This window comes from Symphodus melops (genome assembly GCF_947650265.1).
Source record: "Symphodus melops genome assembly, chromosome: 4".
NCBI lineage: Eukaryota > Metazoa > Chordata > Actinopteri > Labriformes > Labridae > Symphodus > Symphodus melops.
Genome location: NC_136694.1, coordinates 9123917 through 9136732, shown reverse-complemented (window position 1 = coordinate 9136732; position 12816 = coordinate 9123917). Strand labels below are relative to the sequence as shown.

The following is a 12816-nucleotide window of genomic DNA, read 5'->3' as shown; positions in this document are numbered from 1 at the left end:
AAACAAACAAACCTCTGAGGATGGATCTTCAAACTTACTTCGATATGAATCCACCGCTTTCGCATTTCTTGCGAGCCTCAGTGTTCTCAGGGAAGAGCAGCTCTGGGCGGTGCAGAACATCCACAAGCACCGAAAGCTCCGCTTGGACCAGCGGCCTCAGACGGTCCTCCAGCGCTGACACTATGTCCTACAGAGCAGAGACACAAACCAGCACAGCTTAGACAATGTCTCCTTCTCCAAACAAAAAAACAACAAAAAGAAAACTACCAGGTCATTTTTTGATGACAAGTTTACAGACTCAACACTGACACATAATGTCAACATTGTACATACACACGCATAGAAGTTAAGTTGAATAAATCTAATCACGTCTTAGATCTCTGATTCACTCATTGATTAAAGCAGAAGGTACAATTATGGCAATTTGTTATTCCAGGACTTTACCAATCCTTTGAAGCCTTTTTCTCCCTAAAATTAAATTGTGCTTAATTAATTATTAATCATTATTATTAATACATTAAACATCACCATGCTCAGTCATAGTAGTGTTAAATATTCAAACTCATTAGAAGCAGTATCACAGAAGCTCCCTCGGTCATTCTTGTGCGGATCTGAAGTGGGAACTGAGTAGTATTGCATATGATAGAAATATTATCGAGCACAATAAACATTGTGCTTTCAACATGAAAACCATGCATATGACGCACAACTACAGCTCTATACGCAACCTGTCCCACTGGAAATAATGAATGTCAATAATTGACAATAATTTGACCAATGTAAATGTTTGATCGAACTAGTAAAACTAAATAATGTAATCACATGTTTTGCACTGAGGGTAATGATAATGAAGACAGTCTTTCTACCTGTAGCCTCTCAATGATGTTTCTGTAGTCTTTGCAGGTAGTCAGTCCAGAGTCTCGTCTTGAGGTGTTCTTTGCAGACAGTCTCCAGCTGAGGATGCTCTTCTGCACAACATTATTGGACTTCACAAATAAGTTGTTCACTTGACTGTCCAAGTCCACAGGGATGGCTATGGCTCTGCTTTTAGCTGTGTAGAGGTAAGAATGTAGATTTGTAGTTTTAATACTTTCATCATGAGCCATAACAGCATTTATAGCTCAATAACATTTCCATGTTGATAAAGTGTGGTGGATGTTTTCTTACCCACGTCTGAGAGGACTTTGATGCAAGCCTCCACTGAGGCCTTCTGAACAGGGTTCAGCCAGTTACAGTGGTACACTCTGAAAACTCCCTGAAGCAGTTGTACAAATACCGGCTGACGAGTCTGTAAGACAGACAAACAAGCAAATTAGAAGAAGAACCCAAGAGAGAACTGCAGACAAAAGGAAAACATACACTGTGTAGAAAGAGGAGAAAAACGTGTGTAAGAATCTATTTATCAAGAAAGATACTATTAGGGCCACTGTAAGGTTGAACTCCGAACCCAACTTGTGCTAGAAATGTCACTGTGAGGATACTATGGTGGAAGAGTCTACAGCTTAAGTTCAGAAAGGTCTACGGTGGCTGGGAAGTGCAAAGCAAAATGTGACAAACATTTTACACAATTTGAGACTAATTTGCATATCGAAAAAACATTTTTACATTTTATAGAACAAAATTAAAAAAAAACTAAAACAATATTACCAAGGACCAGACTTACTGTTATTTTATAAAACAAAAGTACAAGGTGTGACAAATGTAAAAGTAGCAGAACACTTTCACCAGTCCCCAAACAAATTTACAAACAACAGAACGTTGACGGAAAGGTTGGAAGTGACCCGGAAGTGATCGAGTTCGGGGTCATTGTTTGTTTTGGCAGTAAGACTTGGCGGATAATTTCATTTGAATGAATTTATTAATGTCTATATTAATAATCTGTGTATACCCAAAACATTACATTAAAGAGGACAGATTGTCCCCTTTTTTATCTTTTCAAACAGTCCGCTGTGCTCTCAATGAAACATCTGTGCTGTGGTCCAAATATAACATGAATCAAGCACCAAGTGATCAAGTGACCCTGTAGAAATGAGACCCTTTAAGTTTTAGCGAGAATAACAATGGAGGACCTGCGAAAAAGTTTTACTCTAGGCTTGGATTGGAGTCCATGAGTGGAGAAATCAGGGGAGGGGGGAGGAGTCTCATGAGTTGAGAAAATTAGAAATGGAGCACTTTCCTCTGTGTAAGATTTATGCAGACCACAAACGAAGGACTTGGATTTATTTCTTGGAAATAATTTTTGGGAAATTATTAATTGATTTTAAATATTAGAAGAGAAGAATCACGATTTCCTTCCAACCCATACTGTCCGCCAAAACAAACAAAATCACCCTTCACTCAATCAAACTTTGTAATTTTACACTTCCCAACCACCGTATGGGTCAGCTGTTCATGAACATAATGTAGTTCCAAGACATCGAATAAATCCAGCTTTTTACTGACCGGTTTAACTGATTTCAACCACCATAATGAAAGAGCTTGCTAGCAAGATCAGCTAGCCACAGTACTATAAATACCTCAGTTATCTTTCCAAGAAAGGCAGCCTGTCAAAGAAAGAGGGTCATGATGTCATCAATAATTGGAAGAACTAAACTTTCAGAATTCTCAGAAAGGGGAAAGGTTTACATGAAAGAAAAGTAACTAATACTACTTGGGGTCAACTCGAAACAAACTGTCTCAACAAAAGGAGAATAGAATTTCAGTTGGGCAGATGTATATATTTAACATACTGTGGAGTACAGGAATGAGGCAAGCTATAGAGGGTACTGCCGATGATTTATTGGGAACTTTGTGGGTGACAGGACATTGTTACAATAAGGTCTAAGAAATGAAGTGACCATGTTGCTTGCATACATTATCTGCACCAAATCCCAGCAAAACCTTGTGCAACACACCCACAGATCTGGGAACAACAGAGTCCGTCTGCTGACTAAGCCATCAAACGTGTAAGCCCACACAGTGAGGATACTTTCGAAACATTCAGAGACAAGTTTGGAAACAACCGTGGGGGGGATGGGGGGGGGGTTTTACAAATACTTACATACATATGACGTGCCATCTATGTAGAGGGAAGAACCATATTTTATTGCCTATATGTTTATTGGTGTTTTATCAGCAAACAACTAAACTTCAGTGAAAAAATGCATTTATAGACTTTAAATTGTAAATGTAAGACATGCTTAAAAAACGTATGTAAATACTCGATTCAGATTACCTGTAGGCTCGTGCTCTGGTCAGAGAATGGAGAGCTAAAAAAACATGTGACAATGCTCATGACTGTCTCAGTTACATAACGCTCCAGCGTGGTATCTGCATGCTTCCTGTCACTGGTGTTGTTGCACACCTAGGTAAGGACAGAAAAGATATATCAGCATGACGTACGGCCACTGGATCACACTTCCTGCATGTGGGTGACAGGTTGTGTCAGTTCACTTTATGCTGTGTTGGCTTAATCATCCAAACCAGTGAGATAAGATAAAGCAGGGTAGCACGCTCTGTCTTTGTAGTGATCCATGCATCCATCAATCCAATACCACTCAAATCTCAACTACAGAGGACAAATACATCGTGGCTTACCCGACAAATGTCCACCAGAAAGTTCTCAAACAGCTTCCACATATGGTTGGAGGTATAAATCTCCTTCATCTCCACCTCTGTGTCAACATAGCAGTGGTTGAGGAAGTTGATATAGGCAATCTTCACCTATGAGCATCAAAACAAACAAATCGAATGAGCAACATAAAAAACCAGCGGTGACAGCATCTAGCTCTCCAAACAAACATCTTGCACTCAGCGTATATGGAGCAACACATTCATTCTGCTGGCCTTCGCTGTACCTGCAGATTGTGCCATCCACTGCAGTAAAGGGAAACTTCCATGTAGTTTAGTTTACCCACCTTTGACCATTAACTTTTGTTTCAAAAAAGTCTCCAGAAAAAAAAACAAAAAAACAATTAAACTACAGATTCTTTTTTTACTTAATACAATTTATGTAAAAAGTACTGGACTCCACATGATAAAGGATTGCTTAATTAGGAGAAGAAAGCCAAATTCAGTAACAATCTTAATTCACCAACATTGTCTTCAACTCACTTAAAGGGATACTTCACTCATTTGCATGAAGCTTTGTATCATTAGAAACATGGTAGCAGTGTTGAATGGTTGTGAGTCCAGCCCTCATTTTGCATTCCCCCATTCAACACTGCTACCATGTTTCTAATGATACAAAGCTTCATGTAAATGGGTGAAGTATTCCTTTAAGAAAATCTCCTAACTTTCCTCTATGCATTGAACTGGCAAAGGTCTGTAATTGTTTAAAGTAGACAACAGTTATCTACTTTTTCAAATGTAGGTGATCACATTCTTCAGTCTGACCTGTTTTTTTATGTCATACTTTTATTTTATGTAAAAGACATGTTGATTTGTAGCGAATGGGATGAGGTATGACTTCTGCTTTCTACTGTGTTACTCAATCAAGTGGTTTGCTGTTCTTTTGTTTTCTTGTCTTGAAGGTTTACTATGAAATATTTAGAGCACTTTTCCAGAACAATGAAAAGCTCGCTTTTGACACACCCCCTTCATACCTCCACCCTCCCTTACCGTCTCCATGTTCCCCCGCCTTTACTAACTCGCTTCACCTGCTAGTGTCTGAGAGTGAAAGCCGCACAGAGTGCTGATAAACATCTGGAAACAAGATATGCGATCAATTTCATGTGAGATCAGGCAACGCAGATGTTGGTTCGCTTATCTGTCATTTTTGGAAAGTTTGCTGGTTATCTTTCAGTTGTACGACAATTAGGGCTTACGGTTGGACGTACAATTGTGTGGAAAAAGAAAAAAAAAACATATTTGAGCATGTGTGGGAAAGGAAGTGCCAACCCATCAGTTTGAAGACAGATTTTAAAAAAGCCAGAGGGAGTTTGATTTCATCATCTGTTTAAGAAGTCATTCTTATTCTTGTCATTTTAAATCAAATGGCTGCTTAATTAGCCGGAAACAACTTCAACTTAGAATAATGAACAATTGTTATTCAGTCGTTGTAATTGTTAAGACCTTAATTTTACATTCAGTACTTCCACTCAGTGTAGAGCAAACTTAACAAAATGCTTTCCATATAAGAGCTGAATCGTATACACTTCTCTTCCATTTACAATCATGGTTATACCTCAGGGATACAGTCTTCGTGGGTGACGACTCGTACAATGTCATCCAGGGGCAGCAGGGAGTTACATTTAATCTCAGTGTAGACGTTCTTCCCCTCAGTGCATACAGCAAGCAGTTCCACAAGGTGAATGTGGTACATGAGAGGGCTGTTTTCATCCATGCGGTCTCGCTCTGAACGCATCATCTGGATTAGGGTCTGGAATGACGCCCGGTCGTTGTAGAAGACCAGGACATCCTCGCCAGAGTTCACAAGCTGAGTGAAGAAGAGGCCCATACATGAACAGACTCATATTCAAAGTGTGTTGTTGCTTATACAGCTCTGTATGCCTATTCTATCACAATGTCTTTTATTTTGATTTTACAGTTAACGTCTTTCTGCTTGATTTTATCATCAGCTCATCATACATAGAACCAACCTCAGCCATGACAATGTCCTGACACTTCTTGATGAACTTGTTCTCAGCTTTTACGATGGTCTGCAGGAACTTGAGGTATTGGACATGTCGACCATGACTCTCAGTACAGTGAACAAAGTGTTGAACAACTCGTTCATTGATCTCACTGCACAGCTGGAAGTTATTCATGAATATGTGCTGCATAGTGACTGCCTCGAGGATCTGAGAGAGATGGATGAGAGGTTGACAGAAATGTCCGTTTTTGTCAGCTACATATTGCATGTGAATGTACACAAATTTATCAATTCCCCCAAGGTACATCTTCACACTCACCCCTGGGTTTAGAAACAGGTTGATGTGCTTGTGGAGAAGAATCTGATTCTGCTGATTCCCTGCACAGAAGTTCTGCAGGAACTCATGAGCAAGTTTCATGATCTCCTGCATTCGGACATCCTCGCCCTAATGCAGATAAAACACAATCAGACTCATGTTTGTTCACTTTCAATTCATGACTAACTTCACATGTTTCAAAGATATTCAGAGCTTTAATGTGTCCTTGCTCGTCAGCATGTTCTATTGAAACGCAGTGCTGCACCTTCTCATAGGGGATCTGAAGGAGTTCCAGCACTACACTGTGAGCGCCCATGTTCCTCAGCAGCCTCTGCTGCTGTTTCTTACTCTTCTTCCCTGAGCTCCCCTCCTGGACACACAGCTTACTGAGACGGATCAGAATCTGAGAATACACAGACACACATTCATTTTATTTACAAGAACAAAATATCACAAAAAAGTGAAAAAAAAAAAAAAAAAAAAAGCTTACCTCTTTTACAACCCTGTAGTTGTAACTGCTGGTGCTCTCTGTTTTCTTCTTGTCTGAACCATGTGAGTCTCCCTGTAAAAAAAAAAAAAAAAAAAAAAAAGTCACAATGAGGCAAATATATCTTATAGCATTACTTATACTTATATATCATTTTGAAGGATTATTATTCTTCAATGAATTTGAAAAAAATTAATTTACATCTTGTGTTTCACTGTACCTTCTTTTTGCTTTCAGACTCGGATGGTCCGTCTCCATCTCCATCTTCTCCCTGCCTCTTATACACCCACAGTTCAGACTTCTCGACGATAGAACGCAGTTGGTCGAGATCGGACTTGATCTGCTTGTAGTTATCTACGTCTTGACTTGTTACCAGCAGCTGGACCTAAAGTTGATAAAGAGCATGCACTTTAAATCTAGTCTGAGAAATAATTTAACATCCAAAATACAACTTTTATTCACGTGTAGTGATTTTGATCTCAGCTGGTTAAAAAAGCAGTAAGCCTACTTGTTTGAAGGCCATGAGAACCTCCTGTCTCTGGCTGAAGTGCCTGAAGAGCAGGTGAAGTGCTCCAGACACAAGAGGAGGGTAATCATGCATCGTCAAGTGGAGAAGGACTCTTAGGAAGGTACGACCACCATGGTCATCCAGGTCTAGCGGAGTGTTCTCCTCACTAAAATTCAAAGGGTCAAGAGATGAACAAAAATCTAAATCTGTCATGCATTAGCCTCCTTCACAGTAGATGACAAAAGACGGTAAACTATGAATTACCTTCCTCCAAAAATCCCCTCAGCCTGTTCTTCAATGTTCTCAAAGTCAAGATTTCCTGAAGAAAAAACAATCAATGTGTCAAAGGAATCTGGGTTTATCATGTATGTAATAAAAAATCATGTAAATGATGGCACTGATTTTGTTACTTCAGGCCTTTATTCCACAGCAGATATTTGACCTCGTCATGGAGAAAAAATACAAGTGAGACAAATGTTGTTTATGATGGCTCAGTCCAGTCTGAAATGATTTCATCTCGTTATTTCTTGGTGAAATGAGACATAATGTCTTCTGTATGAAATGTCTGTCCAATCATAACATGGCATCATACCTGGCATCTGACTGGTGACATTATTGGATCCATTCTGACTGGCAGTGGTGTCGCCTTGTGGGTTGTTCTCATCAAACTCACGTTTGAAGATACAAAGCAGGCAGGAGATCCTGTAGTCTAGCCGAACATTCAAAATGAACTACAGAAAAAGATTATTAGTTGGAGCATCAACAAGAAACATAGCTTTGCCTTAAAGGAATCACCATCGCCCTGATTTCCTACCTGAAGAATCTCGATGACTTTGAGCTTCGTGTCCATGACCATGATGTCCTCTCTCTCTGGTTCCGTTTGTGTTTTAACCACATCTCCCTCCGGCTGATGAGTTGGTGTGGTGGGCAACAGTCCACCTCCTCGCAGCACTACTTGAGTCATTAACTCCCCGACTCCATGAATGGACTTCATCACATTACTGCCAGCTTCAGTCAGTGCAAAAACACACATATAATGACACTCAAATGAGCACTTGTTCTGATGAGATCTTTGAATATGAACAGCCAATTGAATTAACCATGACACACTGAATCGATGTGAACATACTTTCAGAACACAAAAACACTTGAAGTGAAGTAGAAGTAGTTCAGCTTCAGCAGCTGAAAGTTTACCTTTGTTTTCTTCTCCCTTTTCGATTTTGTTGATGGGGTAAATGGTGCTGACATGGACGCAGTCTAAAATGTTCAGTAAGATCTTTGTCAGTCGAAGCAAGTCACTGAAGTTGTAGAAACCAAAGTATATGAGGTTCCTTGCCAGGTTCACTACCTGCAGTCAAAGAAAGACAAAATCATTATTTATACTTTGAATCCAAACCATGTGCCTTCGTGTCTGTCCTCACCATCGACATGACGAGTTACCTCAAAAGTAAGCTTGTTTTTCTCCTTGTCAGAGAAGGGAATGTTCTGTGACACCACCTCTCTCAAGTAGTTCTCCACAAAATCCATAGTGAGGCAGAAGCGCTCTTTGATCTCATCTCTGGTGGTTCCGTCGTTGTCATAGCTGCTTAATAAGAGGAAAAAAATCACATCTTAGAGATGCTGCGTGATGTTCAGAGTGAGAGTCACGTAACAGAATGTTTTTCTTCATGGGGACAAACTCACTCGTCAATGGCAATCTTTGAAGGGATCTCAGACCACAGACGGGCATATTTCACAGGTGTGACCTGCTCCTGGGGGTCCCGGTCCACGTGCATGTGCAGCATAAGACGGCAGAACGAGGCCCGCAGGTCAAACGGTAGGTCCTCGTCAGACATACAGCGCAGGATCAAATCCACATCCAGCTGGCCTGAGATTTTGTTGATGGCCAGGTACTGACGGTCCAGACACATCCGTGCAAAGAGGTTCAGCTGACACCTGTGAACAAATAATACATATGAGTTTGGAATGAATTAAATCGTGTCTGGATTCTGAAGATTAAAATACAGAATGGTTTTGTTATGATTAAATACTTGTATTTGGTGATAAATGCATGTATATGCTCGTCATACTTGGATATGCTAATTTTAGCGTCCATATAAACAATGAAGTTGAAATCCCTAATCAGAATGATTTTGATCAGAGTGAAGAAATATTGCACATAGCTAGCTAGAAATTATTATTTTGTAAAATGTTAAAAAGAAACACAAACTTCAGATGAGGATTTCAAAACAGGCCGTGTGCTTTTTAAAGTGTTCACCTGTAATAGCTAACCACATCCTGGTCATCCTTCTGGCCCTCCTTTGCATCCTGAGCCAACTCACGGACACTCTTACTCCGGATCTCCTTACAGTTGTCTTTCCAGAAGAGCCAGACCTCCTCTTCGTCTTCTGCCTCCAATGGACTGTCTCCATTTGTTGTCGTCTCAATCTCAAACCTCGACAGGACCAATCTGGTGAATGATATAAGATGATTAGAAGATGCCAAATGCAGTTTTGCCAGTGTAACCGCTAAACCAAATGAGAAGCTTACTTGGTTTCAATGAGGATGTCAGCATTGGTAGGGTCCAGTACTGCGTTGCAGATAAGCTCCTGTGTCACAGGGATAGACTTTTGCATGGACACGCAAAGATCCGAGAGGTAGTCAAGAAACCTGGGTACAGATAGCAAAAATATTCAATTTATTTAAATTTTTGCATTGACTTTGGAGGGTCACAGATACTACAGATACTCATGTCCACACAACAGAAAGAAAACCACTAACACCTTTAAAATGACATCCTTCCTGACCGTCATTAGTGATGCTTTAACCACTGAATCATACCATTTCCTGGAGGTTTCCCCAACCAAGTCATATGTGACCTTCGATGACCTAGATTAGTCTATATTCCATGTCATCAGAGAATTTGTTTCTTTACATCTTTGCGCCATTGACGAAGTCACGTCTCTTTAGTCACAGGGACTGCAGCGTGTTTTTTGCCCACATCCAGCATCGTTGCATATTTACATTTGTGGTTACAATAACTGAAAGAGTTTCCATTTTCATGTTTGTTGTCAATAGTTAGCAGCATTATTGCATGACTGACCTGATATTTCCACTGCAGCACCACCTGTTCTTTTGACAGATGTGCACCTAAAGGCATTTTGTGCTGTGACCTCTTGGCCATCAATGAGAACCTACAGGAGGTTCAATACAATAAAAGTTACATGTGGAACTAAAGTTCTATGAATCTCAGATGACCAACAGAGCGTCCAGTCACTCAGAAACCTTGTGTCATGAAGAGATTCAGCAGGAACAGATCCTCTGTAGACATCAGCATGTTTAGACCAGTCTGGATTATCGGGGTCATGTGATTGATGATACGGCTAATAGACATGGGCATGCGTATTATGGTATCATTCAGTGCTTAAAGCGTCGCCTCTTCTTTTAAAATTCTGGATCAACCTGTCACACATTATCACCAACAGTTGGCTGGGAAACCACATTAAAATCCAATATCCTTAAAGCTGCTTTGCTGACAAAAAGTTTCACTTTTAGTTCTCTGCTCATGTTTGAAGACACTTGCATTCATTTTTTAGGAACTGTAAAAAAACAGAAATCAAATCCAGCTGAGTTTTCTTTGTTCAATTTAACAAACAATGTGAGGCAAGTCCCTTTCTTTTAGCCTCACCTTGGCTCCCGGTTCTTCCTCACCAGAGTGACAAATGTGTCTATCTCTGCTGCAGTGATGTGTTTTTCTAGCAGCTTCCGGTTGTTGTGAAGCAGAGCTGTTATTGTGTCTTCAGCCAGCACATCATATCCTATCTGCTTCTGCATGAAGCGGAACTGTTTGGCTATGTACTCCTGTTAATTGATAGAAAGAGGAATTATCAGTGCAAAAGAGAGGACATGGGATCAGGGTTTAGGGTGAGATTGTTGTGGCCACCTACCTGGTTCTTCCTGTAATCCTGCTGGGAATGGCGTAAAACTCTGTAGCAAAGTCTGCAAATGTGTCTGAAAGGAGCATGGCGCTGGTCTCCCAGCTCCTCCAGCCGCAGCATGGGACCGTCACCACTGTCTGTGAAAGGGGCTTGGAGAAGTTTGAAAATCTGAAATGGAAATTCATCATTTGAATACACAGAAATGTAACAACTCATCAGTGCGGTAACGGACTCCGAGCTTTCAGACTGACCTGCTTCAGGATATTCTGCTCTCTCATGAGTTTCTGTCTTTCCCGGTCAGGTTTGTTAACCATTATCTCCAAAACATCCTGACCACTGTTGGGGATGTCCACCACAAAGAAAACCAGATCTTCCAGGAGCTTAGTCACAAATCTGAAAGCAAAGTGTAGATGTCAAATACAAGCAGCACATCATGACAGACGACATAAAGAAAGGTGCGTATGCAGTGACATCAGTGATGTCTGGGTTTTTTTCCCAACAGCTATGTATAAATAAAAACATCATCGAGGACAATCTGAAGTTTATCGCTTGCTACATACCTCCTTTCATTTTGGGTAATGGTGCCCTTTTCAAGTTTGCCAGCTATGGACGCCAACACTTTACTTGCATCATTGGCGAAGTCTAGATCCCGCACTTCAGCTGGTGGCACTGGTACTATAGCAAAAGCTTCCTTGTCTTCTTTTACTCCAGAGGTTCCAATCTGAAAAGATCTATAGTTTTACTTTCCAGTTTAAAAAACATCAGCGGTGGCAGACCTGCTCCTAAGCTACTCACCCGTAACATGACAGGTTTCTCCTCCTCTTTGTCGATGGGATTGTTGGTGCTGTGCACCCATGTGTTGGTGCACAGGTGTCTTAGCCTGACATAGGAGCTCCTAAAAGTAACAGGGGGGAAGGGATGATAAATGAAAATGACGCTTCAGAGAACAGTACAAGGTGTCTTTGTGTTCTAAATACCTGGCAGTTAGGATGAAAATACACAGTTGATCCCAACAACATGCTCAATAAGTAAACCCATCAACAGCTATTTAGCCAATCAAATTCTTTGTCTGATGATTATCTTGCGTCAGAGTAGGTTTTTTTTCGATGACCAGAATTAAAAAGAGATGTAAGGTTTTCATCAAGACGTCTATTAGTAAATTCTTTACCTTGACTCAGTTTCTCCATTTAGGTTGAAAGTATTAGAACATAATTCACATCACATTTACATGCTGAAACGTAACAGTCAAAACATTTCCAAGGCCTCATAAATGTTGATAAAACATCTTAATGGACCATCATGAGCATATAAAGAAAAGCCAGTACCGGTGTATGCGTGTGTGTGTGTGTGTGTGTGTGTGTGTGTGTGTGTGTGTTTGTGTGTGTGTGTGTGTGTGTGTATATATATATATATATATGGTAGGGAGGAGATTGTTTATGATGGCCTCCTCAGCCAAATGTGTGACTTTACAGATTAGCCAGGATTAACCTGTACAGTGTCAACTTCCTGTCATTAAGCAATAAAACCTTTACACTTTGTAAAGTCTGAGTCAACTTGTTCTTTGTTCTCTCTTCACGTGTGCAACAAGAGGCGTGTGTGTGTGTGTTCAGCTTGTCAGAACATATGCACAGATAACAGGCTGCAGCTATATTCTTGGCAGGTGTTTCTTGAAATCCTCCTAAAGCCAACAGGATTACCTTTGTCTTCCGGTTCTTCGAGGCATTAATAATTAGTCCCTTGGCTACAGTTAGAGGGCCAGGGTTATTCTGGGTAGCAGTGGGAGGTGCTTACAGTTGTAGCCTGCAGCATGCACGCATACACCTGATGATGTGACACAATGGAGGCCTTAGGAACATAAAGATCCTGTTCTCATCTCGTGCAGTGACAGGGAGAGGTGGACTTTTATTTTAGAAGAAATGCAGACACGATTGTCTAAAAAATTAAAAGAACTAAATCATTGCTTTTAGCATCCAGCACATGAAATGTTTTATAAAATGAACATTTTTCTAAATCTTT

At 40.4% G+C, this 12816-nt stretch overlaps 1 protein-coding gene across 10 annotated transcripts in view; it reads right to left on the bottom strand.

Moving 5' to 3' along the window:
- The window catches only part of itpr1b (inositol 1,4,5-trisphosphate receptor, type 1b), a 75778-nt gene that overhangs the window by 43601 nt on the left and 19361 nt on the right, over window positions 1-12816 (bottom strand). For 6 of the 10 annotated variants that reach the window (XM_079340452.1, XM_079340455.1, XM_079340450.1 and 3 more), the window contains 25 exons: window positions 11596-11695; window positions 11361-11521; window positions 11052-11193; window positions 10810-10968; window positions 10551-10723; window positions 9413-9532; window positions 9141-9332; window positions 8567-8818; window positions 8324-8465; window positions 8078-8231; window positions 7698-7891; window positions 7476-7614; window positions 7148-7202; window positions 6884-7049; window positions 6596-6760; window positions 6379-6450; window positions 6154-6291; window positions 5892-6017; window positions 5580-5780; window positions 5165-5416; window positions 3577-3702; window positions 3215-3343; window positions 1168-1288; window positions 867-1051; window positions 39-187 (listed from right to left, as the gene is read on the bottom strand). In XM_079340452.1, the coding sequence (XP_079196578.1) occupies window positions 39-187; window positions 867-1051; window positions 1168-1288; window positions 3215-3343; window positions 3577-3702; window positions 5165-5416; window positions 5580-5780; window positions 5892-6017; window positions 6154-6291; window positions 6379-6450; window positions 6596-6760; window positions 6884-7049; window positions 7148-7202; window positions 7476-7614; window positions 7698-7891; window positions 8078-8231; window positions 8324-8465; window positions 8567-8818; window positions 9141-9332; window positions 9413-9532; window positions 10551-10723; window positions 10810-10968; window positions 11052-11193; window positions 11361-11521; window positions 11596-11695 (3813 nt within the window). Of the gene's footprint in view, window positions 1-38; window positions 188-866; window positions 1052-1167; window positions 1289-2516; window positions 2544-3040; window positions 3059-3214; window positions 3344-3576; window positions 3703-5164; window positions 5417-5579; window positions 5781-5891; window positions 6018-6153; window positions 6292-6378; window positions 6451-6595; window positions 6761-6883; window positions 7050-7147; window positions 7203-7475; window positions 7615-7697; window positions 7892-8077; window positions 8232-8323; window positions 8469-8566; window positions 8819-9140; window positions 9333-9412; window positions 9533-10550; window positions 10724-10809; window positions 10969-11051; window positions 11194-11360; window positions 11522-11595; window positions 11696-12816 lie in introns of all 10 variants that reach the window. The other 4 variants (XM_079340449.1, XM_079340457.1, XM_079340451.1 and 1 more) reach the window with 2 other exon arrangements.